General features: G+C 38.7%; 1 protein-coding gene across 6 annotated transcripts in view; it reads left to right on the plus strand.

The window, feature by feature from the left end:
• Positions 1 to 22,156, plus strand: part of Ctnna3 (catenin alpha 3) — a 1,468,839-nt gene that overhangs the window by 1,144,755 nt on the left and 301,928 nt on the right. For all 6 annotated transcript variants that reach the window (XM_021173456.2, XM_029482772.1, XM_029482775.1 and 3 more), the window contains one exon: positions 21,840 to 21,991. In XM_021173456.2, the coding sequence (XP_021029115.1) occupies positions 21,840 to 21,991 (152 nt within the window). The remainder of the gene's footprint in view (positions 1 to 21,839; positions 21,992 to 22,156) is intronic.

The following is a 22,156-nucleotide window of genomic DNA, read 5'->3' on the forward strand; positions in this document are numbered from 1 at the left end:
CACATCCTCGCCAGTATCTGCTGTCACCTGAATTTTTGATCTTAGCCATTCTGACTGGTGTGAGATGGAATCTCAGGGTTGTTTTGATTTGCATTTTCCTGATGATTAAGGATGTTGAACATTTTTTCAGGTGTTTCTTAGCCATTAGGTATTCCTCAGGTGAGAATTCTTTGTTTATCTCTGAGCCCCATTTTTAATGGGGTTATTTGATTTTCTAGATTTTTTAGATTTTTAATTATAGAAAAATTTTACCTCTGTTGAAGTTTATTTCTCTTTTGATTATTTTTACTTTTATCCTTATTTTAAGATACTCATTTCCTACATTTGCTGAAATGCTTATGCACTCTTGCCTTGCCTGTTAGTTATGTTGGTGATCATCACCTCAGGCCATGTTTACCAATTTACATATGTTGAACCATGCTTGCATCTTACGTGTGTATCTTCCTTCCATGTGGTGAAAAAGATAATGTGCTTTGGATTTGATTTGCTCGCATTGTATTTTTTCATCTATGTCCACTAAGCTTGCAGTTTTATAGCTGGGGGTAGATGTTTATCTTTCTGGGGTATTAATGTTTTGCTGCTAATTTTAAAATAAATTGATAAGGATTTCTCCTAACTCAAATATTTGGAGTAATTTAGGAATAATCTATATGACTTTTTACTTAAATATTTGGTGATACTGGAAGCTATGTGGTCATCATTTTCTCTTGTCAAAGAGACTTATTATTAGTTAAATCTCATATATTCAATGTTTAATATATATAATGTATGCCATATATATATACATATATATATATATATATACATATATATCCTTATTCCGGTTTTCTACTTTGTCATTGCTCAGTCTTACTAAGATGTAGATGTGTAGAAAATTCTTCTAGGTTATCAAGTTTTTTAGACTATGATTACTCATATTACAGAGGATTCCTGGCAGTTGGAGCCAAGTAATACCACAAAGTCAAGCCTTATAACAAACTTCACAGAAGATATTTGTTGGGAGGGCAAAATCCAGGAGGACTGCAAGATGCAGCAGAGAACTAGGCAGAATATTGGGTTCAGATAGGGCTTCTGGGGAGGGCCAGGTGGAGCTTTCCAGGGTGGTCTGGGATTGGAAGGATTGTGTAGCTTAATCTTGAAGCAAGCTCAGGGATTGTTTTTTGTTGTTGTTGTTTTTTTGTTTGTTTGTTTTGTTTTGTTTTCTATAAGGCATGGTTAAGCTATTCTCCTGTGTCAGGGGCTAGGAATGATCCTTACAGCCATTACAGAAGTTTGGTGGGTGGGGGTGGGGGGACAGAGCCTGGCTCTTTAAGTGCCACAAGGGGTCAGGCCTGGACACCAGTCTAGGTTGCCAGAGGTCTCTAGGGAGTGATATTACAAGGAGTTTCTGCCCAAGGAAAGGAAAGCCATCCCTGCCACTCAAGTTGGTATAAACAGCCAGCATAACTTTTATTGATCATTTGTATTTTCTGGGTATCAGTTGTAATGGACCTCTTTTCATCTCTTAATATATTGATTTGACTCTTCTCTTTTGCTTAATATACCTATAAGTTTGTCAATTCTACTTATTCTTTGGATGCACTATCTTTTAATGCTATGTTTCAATCAATATTTTCATATCTGGTACATCATGCATGATGCTCTTAAAAAGTAGTCCACAGCCATAAAACAAAACAAAACAAGCAAACAAAAAACCAGAGGATCCTGTGTTCTTCATCTTCTTGTTTAGTTGATCCATATTCAAAGTCCTTTGAAACAAGTCCAAGTCTACACCACTTGGAAATATCTGTCCACAACTATTATTAAAAGGACACAAGGTATGGTAACTTTGGCTTGAAGAACAATGGATATTTATAATCTCCTTGCAACATATCCACAAAAGAGGAAAGGTGACATTCTAAAGACAGATTCAGGACTAGCAGCTAAGGTTTATAGATACTAAAGGTCAAATGTTGAAATATTCACTGGAAATGCTGTATCAAATCCTAGACATTTTCCCAAAATGTATACATAACTGTGCATTGCAATGTATTGAGTATATTTTTAAGTTATCAATCCTCATGGATTTTGTTGTTGGCTTCCAGTGAGTCTATCACAATCTATAGTCATCTGGGAAGACAGAATCTCAAACAAGAAAATTCCTCCTTAAGTTTGGGAAGCAAGCAAGCCTGTAAGGACATATTCTTAATTGGTGATTGGTGGGAGGAGGTCCTGACCATTGTGTATGGTGCCAGCACTGGGCCAGTTGTCCTGGATTCTAAAAGAAAACAGGATGAGGTGGTCATGGAAAGCAAACCAGTGAGTAGCACTTCTTCATGGTCTTGGTATCAGCTCCAGCCTCTGGGTTTCCACCCTGCTTGAGTTCTTGCCCTGACTTCCTTTGATGATGAACAGTGATGTGAGTATGTAAGCCAAATAAACCCTTTCTTCCCAAAAGTTGCCTGTGGTAATGCTGTCTTGTCATAGTGATGGTAATCCTAACAGACACCATTTATCTTCAGCTAACACGAAGAAAAGAACTGCTTAAAGACTTAGCTGCAAGTATTTACCCTCCAATGTTACTGCTTTATAACTCCGCCTCTGTTTTTCAGGGCCCAGTATCAGAACACTCGCTAGACAGTGTGCTCTCTCTTATGCCATTGCTATGTTAGTGACTCATATGGTAGTTGCACTTACCCAATAACGAACCAAATGAAGATGGGGAAAGCCTCCTAGCAGAGCTAATTAGCACACAGTTTATTAAAATTTACTGGAGTTGTTTAGAGAGAAATTCCCTGTGTGCTCTCAGACCTGATTCACTGCCTAACATCTGAAATTCAGCCTGTACACTTCCGCCATACTTAGCTCTTTGTACATTCTGCACAAACACCCCCTCAACCTGTGCCAGAAAGGAGACCCTCACACCATCACTGGCCCCAAAACGGAAGATGTCAGATGAGAACCAATATGTCTCCCGTGTAAACCTTGTCCTCTGAGTTGTTCTTGCAAACTCATCTCATTTATTTATTTATTTATTTATTTATTTATTTATTTATTTATTTATTTATTTCTCGCTTCCTAAAGTCTATCAGCAGGAAATGAGAAAATGTGGCAAGAGAATAAGTTATATTGATTCTTGGCGCATTTTTTAAAGAAAAACACATCTGAGTTTAAAGCAACACCCTTAGTCGTTGTCATAGCTCAAGTTTTCTGTCCCTAGGGGGCCTAGTGGTTTTGAAACAGCTTTCTAGTCTAGAACTTGGATAGAAAATGGTAACAAAACCAAACATTAACCTACGTGATGCTATCTGAATTATACCTGTCGGTGCCTCCTCCTATTTTGTTTAGAATTTCACAAGCAAACGTCTGTTTCATAGTGGACTTATTGCCAATAATGTCATATTAACTAAGAAATAAAAATATGCCACTACTCAAAACTCCTTTCTCTGAGCAGCTATACCCATCAGATATTTAGCTCAGGATCAAAAGTAGTTTCCTTCATTCCTTAGCTGCCTCCTCCTAATTGCTCTCTTAGTACATCATAGCTACCTAAATCTCAATTCTAAATCTTTTAATTTAGACAGATGTATCTGTGGGAGCAAAGGGAAGCTTCGCACTGCCTTGAATCTTTTCTCTACCTGCTGCTCATGGATTTGTAGAAACATAACATACCCTTTCGTGTCAAATCTCATCTTTCAAATGACAAGCATAGCAACATCATTGTATGAAAAAAAAAAAAAAACCTGCTTTGACATGACACGTAAGATGGCTCCCATACATGCATCATTACTGGCTGATACTCTGTTGGCAGATTTTCCCTTGCTCTTGGATTTCTACTGCTACCACAAACTGGCTCCTTTATTGATGTGTGTTCCATTAAAAGTACTTTGAATACATGATGGGCATTTGTAGTTGCAAGGGAATCTATCATTCTGGGCTCCTAATCCAGCCAAATGCTTAATCTGCTTATATCATTTACAAAGTATTAGATATTTTTTCCCTTGCTGCTAGTTGTAGTCAGGACACCCTTAGCAAGATAATAGAGAGTAAAGATAAGATATTGGGGATTTTTCTTCCTGGATAAACAAGAGAATACGACTACTCTGCTCACTGCCTCCTTGTCTCATGCCTTTGGCTGTGTGCAGACGTGAAGCCTGGCTACTGAAACTGTTTTGCAGCCATGCAGTAAAGCCTAAGGACAAGAGCCAACACCGAGAGAGCTATTGAGTACACACAGAAGTGGAGCCTGGATCTCTGTTGACATAGTGGAGCTGCAGGATCCACAGAGATTGTCTGAATATTACATCAGACAACAGGAAATGTCTCTTTCTTGTCACTTTCAGCTTGGTTTGTCTTCAGGTGGCTGAAAGTGTGTGCAACATATCCAAAGGTCTGTGGGTATATGTATAAATGTGTATGTACACATGAAGAGGCCAGAGGTTAGCAATGGATACCTTTCTGCCATTTTGGATTGCTTTCCACTTCCCCAGTGTGGCAGGGTCTCACACGAACCCTGGTTCATATGGTCTAGCTAGGTAGCCTCTGAAGATTCCTGTCTTGGTTTCTCATTTACTGATTACTGATGTTAAAGGCAGGGTGCAATGTCTATCTGTCTTTTACTTTGTACTGGGAGCCTAACTCCAGTCATATATTCGCAACAAGCTCATCACCCTTTGAGCTATATCCTGAGAAATCACTCTTTAGTATTTTTCCTGGTAACTTTTCATCTAAGCAAGCACAAAGTGCTCAACTCTGTGTTTTCAGTTTGCTTTGTCCTGTTTTTAATACTACCACTCCCTGATTATTTCTACCTTTTGATTTATTGTCAAGCTTTTCAAATACCTTATCTTATGATTTTTCTTTTAAAGTCAAGGGGGGAAAGAAATACTGAGCCAACATTTTCTAAAAGGCTACAACATTCCCTGAAGTAAGATTTTGAAATCTACACAGATGATCTTCCCCCACCCAGATTAAAGGCTCACATGACTCTGTCTACTTTCCAAAACAAGCCAGTGAGCAAGATCAGCTTTCAGCATCCCAACATTAACTATACAAACATGTTAGGGTAAACACAAAGTATGCCAGCACATTTATGAATCATCGCATTGGAGCACAGTAGTTCTGGGAATGCAGAAGAAGAAATATAAACCCATGCTCTTGTTTAAAAGACCTCATTGATTTTTTAATGCCATGATAAGCCCCAAACTGAAATTTCTTTAGGATTATAATCAATTTGAACAACTGCTGAGAAAGTACTAGGAGTCATACAGTTTTGCCTTTATCCCATAAGAGTCATGAAATGCCCTGACTGGATAATTTTATCTACTTGCTTCTCCCTGTAAATCCTTAAAAAGCCTTTTAAAATAATGAGCTCATTTCCTTGCTAGGTAACTGCATATGCCTTCACAGACTTGGAACTTATGTCCAGACTGGTGTGCATTTATTCAATTTTGATTGAAGTTTAAAACAGAAAATGAACTGTTCAATCTGTGCTCTCTCTCTCTCTCCCTCTCTCTCTCTCTCTGTCTCTCTCTCTGTCTGTCTCTCTCTGTCTCTGTCTCTCTGTCTCTGTCTCTGTCTCTCTCTGTCTCTGTCTCTCTGTCTATGTCTCTGTCTCTCTCTGTCTCTGTCTCTCTGTCTCTGTCTCTCTCTCTCTCTGTCTCTCTCTCTGTCTCTCTCTGTCTCTCTCTCTCTCTCTCTGTCTCTCTCTCTCTGTCTCTGTCTCTCTCTCCCTTCTCTCTTTACCCTGTCTGTCTATTTTCACTCTTTCTGTCTGTCTTTCTTTCTCTCCCTCCCTCCCTCCCCCCACTCTCTCTTACTCTATGTGTGTGTGTGTGTGTGTGTGTGTGTTGAGTATATGAGTTTACATATGAAGGCTGAGGACAACCTTGGATACCAGTCCTCAGGTACTGTCCACCTTTATTTTTTATTTATTTTGAGACACACCAGGTTGAGTAGGGTACCTGATCACAGAGTCCCTGGAGTCCACCTTGACATACCTCCCCAGTGCTGTGGTTAGAATCACATGCTTCCAGGACCAGCATTCCTACTGGATTTTATTGTGGCTAACATTCAACCTGACTTCATGATTAATGACAAAAGTTATATGTACACCTCCCAGGGCAAGAAAGATTGGAAAGAAACAGCCAATGTCATGAAATGTCACCACCACCTTCACAGTGTCCCCTACTAAAGGAAAGGCACTGAGAGATAATTTTAATAAGAATGCATCATATCCCATATTATTACTTCCTAAGACGCCTGGGACTTTTTGCCTGACAGAACTTGGGACAATTATCTTGTCCACTCTGTCCAGATGATGTGCTGACAGGTTATTTTCTGAGCAATAACTTGAGATATGTGACCTGCTGTCCTTGCCAGCAGAGAGCCTGTTTTGTAGTTGACAGCAGCAGTCACTCGACAGAGAGCTTGACATTTGTAACTTTGTAGCCTTTGGGTCAGACACATCTGGATTTGCTTTCTCATACTGGAAGGCGGCCTTGATGTTTTGTTGTAGTAGTTGTTGTTGTTACTCTGTTTATTTGTTTGAAAGTTAGATTCTGACATTGCTTTTTTTTTTCCCAAATGACAGCAAGGTTCTGTTGGAGCCTTCCGTATGTGTAATCAGCAACTGTACCTATATAATCACAGCTTTTAAATTCTAGAGCCATGTCCCCCATCTTGTCAGTAAGGCATAGTTAGCTCCATTCAAAATGTAGCTATATAATTTCTGGGACTCAATCCTTAGTAGATCCAATTCCTCTTGTTGTCTACAGAGAGATTAGTAAGGCACTGACTATCTAGATCGGCCAATTCTTAGAGTGCTTGAGTAAAATATGTTCTTATAGCTACTAACTGAATTCACTGTCATTAATGAATGTTGGGAAAGAGAATGTCTTATTGTGAAAAGACTCTATTAAAATTTAATGTTAACAAATACTTCAGTTCTTCATTTCAGTGACCATTTGACTTTCATATTTCTTTCTCATATACATATAGTATTTCATACGCATTATATAAGGTGGTTGCTAGAATAACAGAGTCTATCTTGATCATAAAAGCCAGTAAAATAATAACAAAAGAGATGGTTAGATTCTGTTTACTCTTTTGAATTACAGAGAAAATTTAGCAAAGCAATAAGTATATAGTAGTTTAGCTGGAAGTTAACTCCCTCTCGGTTTTATCCATGTCACCAAGGTTAGCCATATTGTTACATGTGTTTCCCTAGTGCAAACACTTTTAAAATTTCTATGATTTGGCTTAATTCCATAGCTTCAAATGCTATCTCTATTCAAGTGTTTGTTTGATCTCTGCCACTGTGGGTGCCCCTTCCCCTTCCCCTCACTCTCTTATGCATCCCTCTTCTCTATGCTAGATAATGTGTGGGACCCCAGACTACTTAAACTCACTATGAATAGTGCTCTCTGAGATTTCTGTTTCATGTCTGGGTTCTTTATCAAGGAATATTTCTTCCTTTCTACAAGAGTTTGGGACTGAGACTGTAATCATTCTGAGCATTCCCTTTCCTACTTCCCTACACCTGAGCGCTAATCAGCTCTGAAATCTCTGTCTCAGAAGCCCCTGCTGCTCCTCCTCCTTGCCTTACTCTGCCCTTCATGAACTGCCTAGCACAGTAGTAGCCTGACATGTTGCTGCTTCAACTTATCAATCTATTCCATTCACCACTGCTATGACCATAATGTTAATTAATGATTCCCAAATGATCATCCTGTGTGTGTGTTTGTGTGTGTGTGTGTTTTTGTGTGTGTGTGTCTGTGTCTGTGTATGTGTCTGTGAGAGAGACAGACAGAGAGATGGAGAGAGAGAGAAAGGGAGGGAGAGAGAGAGATGGGGGAGTTTTATTCTATTAAAATGGAACCTAACTTTCCTTTTTCATATTAAAATAATTAATGTAAATACTTTATTATAAAACTATTTTATAATTTAAGCTTTTATTTGAGAAATGTATTCACACCCACAAGACCTTTCCATGAGTGCATCCCATAAGGAACACACTCAAATCATGTTGGAGGGCGGGGCTAAGAGGGCTAGCATCACCACCAGTTCAAACCACCTCCTCATTTGCTAATTTCTTAAATATCTGTGTGTTCACATATGCGTGGTTAGTGACAGATGCCTCTTCCCCAAAGTGGCAAATCTCAGCATCATTTTTAAAGACAGGACAGACCGGGAAACACCCACCACAGGTTGCTTACATCATGAACATGTTGATCATGGCATCAAGGAGCACAAAGTAACACAAAGTGGCCAGCAGTTGGTAAACTGTAAACGAGAAGAACTGAATGCTAACCCCTTCCCTGAGAAGCAGGGGAAGAATCACTTCCTGTTTGATTCAGACAAAACCCACTTGTCAGAAAGGCAGGATGCTGGCTTCTGAAATGTTTGAAACAGCTGTAGATGGAACCTAACTTTCTATGAAGCAGCATGAGATGAGTTTGGGTAACCATGCTGGTCCCTTCAGGCCGCTCCCACTGGCACTATCTCCCTCCCATTTACAGAACCTGCTTAGATACTCTCCTGGGAAGTCAGTGGAAAACCACCCTGAAAACATCTTTTCAGACAAGTTAATTATGACTAGATGGTCAAATTGCATTTCAAGTGTGCTGCAAGGAAATAAGCTTGAGCACATTAAATTAAAACCTATATCTTAATGAAAGGGAGTGCTCAGAAGGATAAAATGATGAGTATTATTGGATTATACCCAGTAATCCCAAAAATCTGGTTTAAAACAATCAATCTCTTAACATCATTGTTAATTGAGGGAAGTCTAATTTCCTAGAAAATGTCATGCTCACAAAAGTCTGTTTGAAATTGTCATGTTTATCAGGATTGTTTATTCCCCTCCCCTAATAATGAATGGCACTAAAAAGAAACTATCCCAGATCCTGGAGACTGTGACTCAGTTTCCCATTGATAGTCACATCAGAATCCTACTCCTAATCACTATCAGTTACCTCATAAATTAAGAATGATCTGTTTGGACCATTTAGAGACTGCCGTATCCAGGGATCCATCCCATAAGCAGCTTCTAAACGCTGACACCATTGCATACACTAGCAAGATTTTGCTGAAAGGACCCAAATATAGCTGTCTCTTGTGAGACGATGCCGGGGCCTAGCAAACACAGGAGTGGATGTTCACAGTCAGCTATTGGATGTATCACAGGGCTCCCAATGGAGAAGCTAGAGAAAGTACCCAAGGAGCTAAAGGGATCTGCAACCCTATTGTTGGAACAACATGATGTACTAACCAGAACCCNGGAGCTCTTGTCTCTAGCTGCATATGTATNGAAAGATGGNCTAGTCGGCCATCANTGGAAAGAGAGGCCCATTGGACTTGCAAACTTTATATGCCCCAATATAGGGGAATGCCAGGGCCAAAAGAATGGGAATGGGTGGGTAGGGAAGTGGGGGGCGCTATGGGGGACCTTTGGGATAACATTGGAAATGTAATTGAGGAAAATATGTAATAAAAATATTAAAAATTAAAAAAAAATAAAGAAAAAAGAAAAAAGAAAAAAAAAGAATGAAAAAAAAAAAAAAAAGAATGATCTGTTGACATCACCAACTTGGGGAATCTCTGACTTTTTAATCCTTCTGACATTTTACAACATTAAGAGAAATTACAGTCCAATCTCTTCTTTGTATCATTTTAAACCTCTGAAGCTTAACGTCCTTCACCAGTGGGAGTTCCATTGATCTGATATGGGTTCTAGGGCAGGCAGGAGATTCAGGCTAACATATAACTAAGGAATTCCTTGGATAACACCATACTACATAATTATACCTTACATCTGAGGCCATCCTGTAGTGAGCCACGTATCTGCTTCATCTTCAAAGAGATTTTAATTTTGAATGGTATGGTTTACAAGACAAACCACCCACTTTATATCTATTTGTGCTCTTAAGTTTTACTGGATAGAGAATTGCAGGTATTTCTGCTTAATGAGACAAAGCTTTGGATTTGGTATCTTTAACAAAGAGACAATTACACATCTCAATTGATAAATATCTATGTAAATGATTTTCCTCTTATAGTAGAAAATTATGAATGTACAGATAGGCAGAAAGGGACAGCTGGTGATAGGTTGTCATAGCTCATGCCTAAGAATACAGGCATCTCTAGGTGGGTTAAGGACAAAGGACTCCTTAACAAATAAACAGATGGAAGCGAAAAGATCAGATGGATCCAAGAGCATTAACGTTAAGAAAAGCAAACATGCTTTCAGACACTTCCCCTCCTCGCTTTCTGGACAGTCTTTATGATGACTTGCACATTTTCAGGGGTAGAAATAATAAAACGCCCTGTGAGAGGCTCGGCATGCCTCAGATGTGAGGTTTTTCTGCCCACTTTTGCTGTTACAGGGGATTTCGTGGTAGCTTTGGGTATTTGGGGTTTTATCCTAATTAATCCTCTTAGCTTCAGAGCTCTGAGCACCAGCCATGCACTGAATGTACAGGGTGTGCACTGGAGAGGTGGCAACACATGCTGCAGCAGAACTTCAGTGGATAGGAGCAGAAGAGGTTCAAGAACTCACTGTTTTCATGTGGAGTGACACCCATTACTGTGTAGGGCAACAAACAAGCTCCCCAAAACTCTCTGACTTACACTCCTGGTGAAGGTGGACAGCAGCATTTCAAAAAAAAAAAAAAAAAAAAAAGGAAAAGCCAATTTTAATGATCAGGTATAAAATGTACAACTTGTGAAATATTTCATTGGTACAAATTAATTACACACATACATCTGTATCTATGTCTATATCTATCTATCTATTACATCTATCTATGTCTATTTCTGTGTCTGTGTCTATGTATGCATTATTTTCTTCATGCATCAAATAAAGTGGTGAATACCTAGCCTAATAGTGGGTTTCTTTCTCTCTTTTTTCCTTTTTTTCAGTCAAATATAACGAGAACAGGGGACACTAATGTAGTCTGATCCAGAACAAAAAATGGGATGGAGCTGTAAAACATTCTCCATTAGCCCGCTAGCTTAGCAAACTATATAAGATGGAAAACGTACAGAGAGTAGCAATGTACTTCTATCGCAGTTATGGAGGCTGAGAAGCATCTCATCTGCATCTAGTGAAGGCCTTATCATTTCATCTAGCAAAGCCAGAAATCATCACAGTGGGAAGGAACACAGGCTAGCAGAGGATACTCATTCTCTTCCTACATATCCACAAATGCTACCATCGAGATTTTCTTCCCAAGTTCATCCACTCTGAATTCTCTTTGAAAGACCTTACTGTAGGTACCAGTACCTTATCTATTTGGAGATTACATTTCTAACCCATGAAACTTGGATGGAGCATGTGCAAACCCTGGAGATTCACCAAACAGTAAATATCTTTATTTTGTACTCATAAGAAAGAAAGAGTTGCCATTGGTAGGAATAAGTTGGGATAAAGTGGTGACCAATATCGGTGTGATGGTGTAATTGCTTTTAAAATAGCATTTAAGGGTTTTCTTTCTTTTTTACTGGCTTATTTAGAAGGAAGAGCAACCTCTCATGGAGAAAGAAACCCAGGCCTAGAAAACCTACTGCCCCTCAGAAGGAAGGGGAGCAAAAGAACAGAATCTTAGAATAAGACTATGAAATACCTTCTGCTAATTAGTTAAACACAAATTATGAGATTCATGGCACACACCTGTAATCTCAGTACTTGAGGGTATCTGAACTTCAGAACACGTTTCAGACTATCCTGCAGTAATGAGACTTGCAAAACAATAAAAACACAAACACAAAAATGAAAAACAAACAAACAAAAAAAACAACCAAAGACAAAAGAGACAAATTAAATGATATTTCACCAAAAATATGAGTTTACCCACTCAGCACTTAATACATAAAATAAATGGAAGTTCTATTGTTTCATGGCCCCATGTAGTCATTCCTTACTACATAATTCACTACTGAAATTAATTTCAAGTAATTGGTGTTTTATTTTTATTGAAAGCTATGCCAAGAATATTCATACATTTCCTCTAGGAATTAAATAGGGGAATCCTCTGAGTTTGATGATTACATCAGGTAAGAAACAGATACAAAGTCTACAACCCTATAGGTGGAACAACAATATGAACTAACCAGTACCCCCAGAGCTCGTGTCTCTAGCTGCATATGTAGCAGAAGATGGCCTAGTCGTTCATCATGGGGAAGAGAGGCCCATTGGTCTTGCAAACTTTATATGCCTCAGTACAGGGGAACGCCAGGGCCAAGAAGTGGGAGTGGGTGGGTAGGGGAGCAGGGTTGGGGGAGGGTATAGGGGACTTTCAGGATAGCATTGGAAATGTAAATGAAGAAAATATCTAATAAAAAAGGAGAATAAAAGAAACAGATACAAAGTAAGTCTCTTATACTTTTAGTATTTTTCAACTAGCAAAGAAGATGCTGATATTGTCTAAACAAAGAATATTCTGGGGGCTGGAGAAATGGTTTATGTGTTAAGAGAACTGGCTCTTCTTCCAAAGGGTTCTTGTTCCATTCCCAACATCCACATAGTTACTCATACGATCTATAACCACTGAGCCAGGTATCTATCCTCTTCAGGCCTCTGTAGGCAAAGGCACACATGTAGCATAAAGACATAACTCTGGGCAAAACACACATATATGAAAGATATTCAAATAACCTGCTTATTTCAATATAGGATATTTTACAAAGGCACACATATTAAAAGGTTGGTCCTTGTTGGAGCAATAGGAAAGTGGTGTATGAATGAGGCCTAGTGAGAAGAAATTAGATCATGGAAGATAAGTGTTTGTAGATTCTCCTGAGACTCTGTCTACTTCCTGACCATGCATTTGCTTACCATGAAGCAAACAACTTACTGTAGTACTTATGCCTTGTCAGACACCAAAGCATAACAGAGTCAAGCAGTTATAGAACAAAATATTCCAAACTGTGAAGCAAGATCTACCTTTGTCTGATTTTAAATTGATAACCTCAGGCATTTTTCCACCATAACAGAAATATGTGTAATACTTACTCTTATGAATACTGCTTTTGTGTCTTCTTTAGTTGTTCTTGTAAAGACAATTGTTTGTTTCTTCTCCCCCTGTGATTTCATCAATAATGCTGTTAAATTAAAACCAGTAGCATCATAGAATGTATAATACATAAATAAAATATGTAACAATAGTGTAACTAGGTAAAGCAGAAAAGTTATAATTGATACTTAGAGCCTTCCATACTCTGTGAATATAGTTGAAATAGACTGTGGTAAGATGCAACTCTAGTTTAGATGTCTGTAAATTATGTCTCCTATCCTGTTTGTTCTTTAATCGGTGCCTCATTTACTTATATTGTATTGTGATTATATTTAGACCTATCAATAACTGCTACTCCCCTATCTTTCCCTACATATCTTCTAAACTACTTTCTCTGAGGAAATCATTGAAGAAAATGAGGTTCTCCATATGAGAACTATTATTCAAAATAAATTTTTTAAAAATCAGGTTTTCTTAATACACATGCTTTTAAAAGGCTATTCAAATTATTCTTTATATGTTTTAAAAGTTTAATTTTTATTTAAATGACATACATGTTTACATGAAGTTATGTGCACATGAGTGTACACTTTCATGCCAGCAGAGACTGTCAGATCCTCTGGCATTGGACTTACAGGCAGTTGTTATCTGCCTTGTGAGGGTCCTGGGAACCAAACTCAGGCTTTCTATAAGTGTATCTATAACTCTTTGGGCATTCTATAACCTGCCAGCTTCACAATAATGTCATGGAGACCTTTAATTAATTATGAAAACTTTAGGTCCTATCCTAGGTTTATTCCCAACTAGCTCTTATTCTTAAATTGACCCATTTATATTAATCTATATTCTGCTACATGGCTCATTTCCTCTCCTCAGTTTCATACAATAGACTTCCTCTGTGTCAGGCTGGCGTATCTTCCAGTGCCCGACTCTTGCCCAGAGTCCGTTCTCTCCCCGAAAGTCCCACCTTTTCTCTTCTGACTCAACTATGGGCCATTTAGCTCTTCATTAAACCTAGCAGAAGTTGATGAAGGGAGTGTTTACAAGCTATGACACAGCCATATGAAGAACAATACCAAAGTCCAGTCTGCACTCAACTCTCTGCCAGCACAGACATAAGCATCTGGGTAATATAAACATAATCTTTACACGGTGCACAAAAGAAGATCACCCCAACATCAGGATGCTCTGTTCTCCTATGAGCTGTCTCTCTAGCCCTCCAAGTTTCTCTTCACCAGTATCCCTAAGCACACAGGTTTTCAGTGGAGAATACCACCACCCAAGCAACTCATTACTTCATTGTTTCCCAAGAATGCAGGAGATCAGTCTTCCTCTTAATCGCCATGCCCTGACACGAGGACTTCATAAACTTATGCTTTTTGGCCCTAGTTTTGAGTCATGACTGATTCCACATCTATTAGCCTTCTTTCAATATAACTTGGGAGGCCTCATTTTTAAGTTGTTTGGATTCACTTTTGGAACAAGAAAATAAAAAGTAGGACTCAAATCTTCATCTCTGTGATTAATGCATCATCATGAACATGTACCTATTTAACTGATTTCCTTTCTTTTCTTTCCTTTTCTTTTCTTTTTAATATTGGATATTTTCTTTATTTGCATGTCAAATGTTATCCCTTTTCCTGGTTTTCCTTCTGAAAGCCTCCCTATCCCCTTCTCCTCCCCCTTCTTCTATGAGGGTATTCACCCAGCCACCCAGCCACTCCTGCCTCCCCACACTGCCATTCCCCTACACTAGGGCATTGAGCCTTCACAGGACCAAGGGCCATCCTCTGATACATATGCAGCTGGAGGCACAGTTTGCTCCATGTGTACTCTTTGGTTGGTTGTTTAGTGCCTGGGAGCTCTGAGGGGTCTAGTTGCTTGATATTTTTGTTCTTCCTATGGGGTTGCAAACCACTTCAGCTCCTTCAGTCCTTTCTCTTACTCCTCCATTGGTGACCCTGTGCTCAGTCCAATGGTTGGCTGTGAGCATCTGCCTCTGTATTTGTCAGGCTCAGGCAGAGCCTCTCAGAAAATAGCTACATTAGGCTCCTGTCAGCAAGCACTTCTTGACATCCACAATAGTGTCTGCTTTTGGTGACTCTTTATGGGATGGATCCCCAGGTGGGGCAGTCTCTGCCTGGCCTTTCCTTCAGTCTGCTCCACATTTTGTCAATGTATTTCCTCCTGTGAGTTTTTTGTTCCCCCTTCTAAGAAGAACTGAAGGATTCACTCATTGGTCTTCCTTCTTCTTGAGCTTCACGTAGTCTGTGAATTTTATCTTGGATATTCCAAGCTTTTGGGCTAATATCCACTTATCAGTGAGTGCATACCATGTGTGTTCTTTTGTGATTGGGTTATTTCACTCAGGATGATATTTTCTAGTTCCATCCATTTGCCTAAGAATTTCATGAAGTCATTGTTTTTTATTGTCTTTCCTGGTCTTCCTTGCATCTCCCTACTAGCTATCTCTGCATGTTCCTGGCTACCAGTTTCTCTATATATCTTTCTGCTTACAAGTAACTGTAACCAGTTTCTTACTCAAAATCTTATAATCAATTTCTACTCTGTATTCTAGAACAATGCATATGAATTAAACATACTTGGGTATTTGAACCATATTAATTTAGGTCCCCTGAAGTTTTAAATATTGATTGTAGTTGTACAAAGATTCAAGATAAATGAAGATCAGATACAAAAAAAAATGAACTTGTTCCTTAAAATTCTTAATCTTGTACCTCTGCATTTAACACATTCTTGTGAAGAACAGGTAATACGTATTATTTCAGAGAGTACAATCACAGCTATCAATGAGATTTAGTCCATAATCGTTCATAGTAATATTAGATTCCACTTAAAAACATTTCCAGTTTCACCACAGTGCTGATCATGTTAGAGTCTTGTGATGGGTAGCCATGGTTATCAACTTGGCATAAATTAGAAACACCTAAAACAAACACTTGGCATGTCTGTAGGGGTTTTCCAGAGATCTGAATGAGTTGGGCAAATCTACCCCTAAGACAAGCAGCATTGTTCTGTTGCTGAGGTCCTGGATTGAATAAAATGGAGAAAACAAATCCAGCAATGTTCATTGCCGGTACACCTGGAGACATGATTTAGGGTGTTGGTCATGGAGAATTTTGTAGATGAATTTACATATAAACTAATTTTGAATGATAAGCAACAAATTAATATATTCTCAGGAGTGGAAAAGTGGCTCTATTTTTATTCTCAATCATAGACACCTGGGCACAGAAAGCTAGAGTTTGAAGACTTGGAGCTGACATTTTATGTTCTTCCAAGGAATCCCCAGGAGCACAGCAAAGGCTGCTTCACTAATCCTGATGAGAAAAAGTTCTGTTTCCTATTCTAGATTCTCCCTACCCGTACTCCTCATGGTTTCTGCCTCAGTTTATATAAAATGCCTTTCTTTTACACTTAGCTTCCTGCTGCCATAGTTGAGTCTCTGGCCCAGTGTGCTGCCCAACTGCACACAAGGAAATCACTTCCCCTCCTTTCATCTCTTTTCTCCTGTTTGCTTCTCTTGAGAAGAGAAACTGCAGAGATGAAGGATTGAGTTGGAACAAGCCATAGCATGGTAGATGACTCTCAAGGAGAAATTCTAATCCAAAATTAAGGACAAAGTATATAGATATATAAGATCAACGTAGGGGAGCAGGGCAGGGGGAGGGTATAGGGGACTTTTGGGATAGCATTTGAAATGTAAATGAAGAAAATATCTAATAAAAAGTTGGGAAAAATCAATGTAATCCCCAACCTACAGCATTTAAGTTCTATCAACTACTGTAGATGCAGATGATGTTCAAGAGAGAGGCTGACAGAAGATGGGTGATAGATATGTCAAGTATTGAGGGCAGGGCACAGCTAGAGAATGTGGCCCAGGACAGGTCAACTCATAGATAGGTTCTCTAAAAATATATAATGTACTTGCCAATTTAATTTGCTTGTTTGTTTAATATTTGTACACCTCTCTCTCTCTCTCTGTGTGTGTGTGTGTGTGTGTGTGTGTGTGTGTGTGTGTGTGTGTGTAAAGTGGGCCATAGATAAGCATGCATGTGTGTGGAAGCCAGAGATCAACCTTTTTTGTAAGGAGTCATTCCCCTTTTGTATTCAGTGAGACAAGGTCTTTCATTGGGGCCTGGTGCTCACTGAATAGCTTAGTCTGACTGGCCAAACAAGCCTCAGAGGTTCCCACAGCCTCTGGCTCTACAGCTCTGAGGTCACAGCGCCACTGGATTCATATTTGTATCTGTGGCTGGGATTGAACTTGTGTTCTCATGATTGCATAGCAAGTATCTTACAGACAAAACTATCTCAATAGTCCTTGTATAAATGGGATCATAGATGGGCTAAATTGATGAAGGATGGTGTTAATATAGAACAGAGTAGTATACAGCAATTAGGATGAAAATATAATACTATGCACAATAAGAGGCATATTACATATATTCAATTTGACTAGAACAAGATGCAAGCGTGAATACAGAATGATTTGCTTTGTTAAATGAATAGGCAAACTAATCCATTCTCCTATAAGGAACGTGTTTCTTAGCATAGCAGTCAGTCATATGCTCCAGGGGTCTTAAAATGTAAACATTATTTTGTGCATTTTCTGGACATCAGAAATCCAGGGGACTCTTAGCTAGATATCTCTTGCTTATGCTTGCTTTTAACATTTAGTGAAGCTATCCCCCTCATCTACTGAAGAGTCCTACTAGTCTTCTAGCTGTTGCTTGAATCCTTACATTACTTGCTGGCTATTTGCTAGCAGTACCAGTTCTAGGTGATGCTGGACTCTCCATCAACTCTTGATAAGATGGGGATTAAGTCCCTAGAGCAGTTGATATGAAGGAACGAGTGACCAAGATGGGAACTACAGCTTGTTAACCTGATTTTAAAAAGTAGGTCATATACATCACTTCTGCTCTGTTTACTAGGCATGGCAATGATACAACACAGGGACTGAGAACTCAGAGATTTGGGTACCAACAAGAGCACTATGGTTTCTGTTGAAGACATGTTATCACATCTCATAAAAATTTAAATTGGTGTATTCTGAGTAGTTTTATGGTAAAGAAATCACTATTAGTAATATAACTGTTAGAAAACACTAACTTGAAAAAAATTAGTAGGCAACTTTGTAGCCCTTCAAACCAAGTGTTATACAGAAAACTCATTAAGGATTTCTTGCCAGGGGTCCTGCTTTAAATATGTCCATCTTCTTTGAAGATGTTTTAAATTTTTTTAATAATGTATATACATGTGTATCTGTGTATGTGCATGGAAATACAGGTGAAGGTAGAGAGCAGGAGAAGAAATTAGATCCCCTGAGGCTGGAGTTATAGGAGGCTGTGGTACACCCAACATGAGTGCTGAGAAGTGAGCTCAGGTTTTCTGCAAGAACATTTCACACTCTAATTCACTGAGTCATCATTTTAGCTTCTAAATATCTCAACTTTCAAATCACTTAAAACAGTGACTGTGATTTAAATAAAGAGGGATTTGTAGGAAAGTTTAAGCTAGATAAGTTTTTCATATCCTGAGGTATTTAGATGCCCTAAAATAATTAAAATGTTTATTAATAATAACATGTAGCTAAAACTTGAAAAAATTTTCAAAGTATCAGCTTACAGAATGAGTCAGTTTCTGTCACTGGAGGCATACAAATGTATATGCTCAGCCTATTAAGTAATCAGAATTTTATATGTAATAAGATATCTCTGTAAGAGTCTAAGGGCATAATTATCAACTCCATTAAGCCATAGATTGGGCTGCAGTTGGCTTAAAGGTTAAAAGTGCATACTGTTCTTGCAAACGATGAAAATATCGTTCCTAGCATCCACATCAGGCAATGCACAGCTGCCTATGAGACTTGTTCCCATGAGATCCAGTGGCCTCCATAGATACCTGATACCTGGACTCATCTGAAGTCTCTCTCTCTCTCTCTCTCTCTCTCTCTCTCTCTCTCTCTCTCTCTCTCTCTCTCTCTCAAAAAAAAATCTATGTTTATAAGCCCTTCCTGTCTTTTACTTCTTAGTTTGGAGGCATGATCCAGCTGCTTAAAAGAAGCAGTATTTGTAAGAAGGACAGAATTGCTGTTTCTGTTAAAAATGTGCTCTGCCCTAAATGATCAGAGTTAGTCAGAACTCCATGACCCAACCTCTGAAAAGGGGCAAGATGTTCTCCCATCATGGATTTGGAGGATATATATTTTTGAAGATTTCAGACAACTCCCAATTACAGGATCTGTATTAAATCCATAAATATTAAATGAATATGAACTATAACGTTAGTGTTAAATAAAATGGAAATAAAGGGTATGAAGCAATTATCGAAGCCGCTCTATGATTACTTGTACTTTCTGTTATAAATCACCCCACCCCCAGCTGCGGAGGCAGAACATAATGAGGCAGATACTTAACTCTATATGAATTCTCAAAGGCCAACCTCTGTACATTAGTAATCCTCAAAGATAGAAGTGTAATTATAAATAGTTTAATGTGAGTTTTATCAGTGATTGACAACATGAATTGGTGACGTCATTTCTAAAGCATCACTTATAATAAGTCTGAATTCTTTTCTGACCCATTTAATTAGTAATTATGCACCCTCATCTACTTTCAAATGCACATAATGAATTTAGCAAGGATTAAGAAGGGATAAAATATTCTTGGGTTACTACCAGAGAGAGACTCAAGGCTTAGTAGAATTTGGCTCCATAGGTCTGTTAACCTCATTGTCAGGAAATTAACATTAATTTTCCCAGGAGCATTACAGTTTAGGAGCCTCAAGGACTTTACTTATTAAAAGGAGACAGTGAAGATGTAGGGTTCAGAGAGCAGGCTCCAGAGTCTCAATTATCTGCCCTTCACTGATTGGTTGTATGACCTCAGTTTCTTCATCCGTTAAATCAGTGTGGTAATAGTCCCCAACTTCTAAAGCCTCTTTGAGGACTACATTAAACATGTAGGTAAAATGTTCCAGATGGTGCTAAGCACTCAGCACGGACCAGGAGAAGTCTAGAACCCAAATAAGACAGAAAACAATAGCCAAAGGTCCTTCTACTTCTAGGCAAAAAGGAGGAGGCAGAGACAGGAAAATCCCTGGAATCTCATGGGTCAGTTGCCTAATGCACTAAGCATTATTGACCAGAGAGACACTGCCTCAAATAAGTGGAAGTTGAGAACCAAAACCAAACGTTGTCTTCTGCTCTCCACACAATGGTAAGTTAGCTGCCATTCTGCAGCTAACACAGTGAAGAGAGAAAGCACAGCTTTCCAAAAATGTCTAGAACCGGTTTAGAACTTGGTATATGAAGTAGACAAGATCCTTAGAAGCAACTAAGATGTGGTCCCCAAGTCCACCTTTCTTTTATAAAATCCACACTTGAAATCTCATAAGTTTGTCTTCCTTAACATTTCAAATAATTAGAAAGACTTTATTTAACATATACCTCCATTTGATGAGTGACTGAGAAGCATGCATTTGTTAGCTCACTTGCTGTCTGTGTGTGTGTGTGTGTGTGTGTGTGTGTGTGTGTGTGTGTGAATGTATGTGTGTTGAAATATAATGTGCTTGTGGTGTGTATGTGTGTGTATATGTGGTATGTATGTGTGTGTGTTAGAGAGAGAGAGAGAGAGAGAGAGAGAGAGAGAGAGAGAGAGAGAGAGAGAGGAGAGGGAGGAGAGGAGAGAGAGAGAGTGTAAAGATCAGAAAACAAGCAGTGACTGTGAATTATCTGCTTTTACTATGTGGGTCCCAAGGGTCTTGGAGCTTATCAGTAAGCACCATTTCCTACTGAGCCTTCTTGCCAGAACTACATTTTCTTAAAACCCAGATAGATTATGGATTTAAGATAGACATTTTTTATATATTCCTAAATCATCTTAAAGTAATTAGTTAAAATATATTCACTTTTTACTTTCTTGAAAGTATTAAAAAAATGATAACTCCTAGTTAGATCTAAGCAGCCACATGACTATGGTCTAGGTAAGGCACAATCACAGATAAGCTTTAAGGTAACACAATAAAAATAAAAATGCACTACACACTAAGGAAAAAGTTGAAATCCCATCTGTTCTTTCAAGATAGAAAGAGAGATGATGGGTACAGCTTTGCTGTTCCAGAGATGCTAACAGATTGAGAGTGTCAATCGAGACTTAATGTGTCCCCTGCATGTTGATAGAAGAGTTTTGAGGAAGGAGGATGTGGGAAATTTTGTTCCATAGACAGTAACAACTTTTGAGAGCATGGTCCTTGGAACTCTAGTATGTATTTAAGGTGAAGGAAGGGTGCTTAGGGAGCTAGAAGCCATTTCTTTACCATAGTGATTCGGGTGGGGGAGTTGTCTTCACAACTAGAACCTGAAGGAGGTAGGAAATAGCTAGACATGTTTTTACTGAGTTTCCACTTCTCTCCACACTCAAAACAAATGAATGAATGAGTGAATGAATAACAAATATCAACTCATTCAATATATTTGAATGCTTCTACAAGCCCGCATAAGTAAGTTTTGATGCACCTCTGAAATTAACAAAACCTAAATCACACTGATTTCCGAGAGGAGTAGTAAGTTTTGTCCCCATACTTTTGCCATTTCTCTAGCCCCAATTAATTTACATTTAAAGTTGGAGATGTTTTTTATTTCATACTTATTTTTAATATCTTAACCTTTAAGCAACAGTAGCAATCATCTATGGATTGACCTAAGAAGATTCTTCCTTGTGCATAGTTGGTATTCATTTAAAATAAAATCCTGCATTTCCGGGAAGCTGTAGGAATCCAGAAACACAAAGGATCTAATCTCTTCATTACTTATTTTCATAGTGATCCCAGAGTTCGTGACACAAGTGAATGTGGCCCTAGATGCTTTAAGCAAGAACTCTCTGACTGCTCTTGATGATAATCAGTTTGTGGACATCTCCAAGAAGATCTATGACACAATCCATGATATCAGGTGTTCGGTCATGATGATTCGGGTAAGCCCACTTTCCTTGTCCTTGACTCATTTCAGAATTCCTCACCATCTGGAGTGCCTGGAAGGAGGCCAGGAGAGGTTTGATTTCTCTGGTCTGACATCAGTTCTGAAATCTGTCAGCACTTCACAATCCCAGTGTTTCTTCAAAGCCAGATCTAGTGCCATT

The sequence above is a fragment of the Mus caroli genome, chromosome 10, assembly GCF_900094665.2.
Source record: "Mus caroli chromosome 10, CAROLI_EIJ_v1.1, whole genome shotgun sequence".
Taxonomy (NCBI): Eukaryota; Metazoa; Chordata; class Mammalia; order Rodentia; family Muridae; genus Mus; species Mus caroli.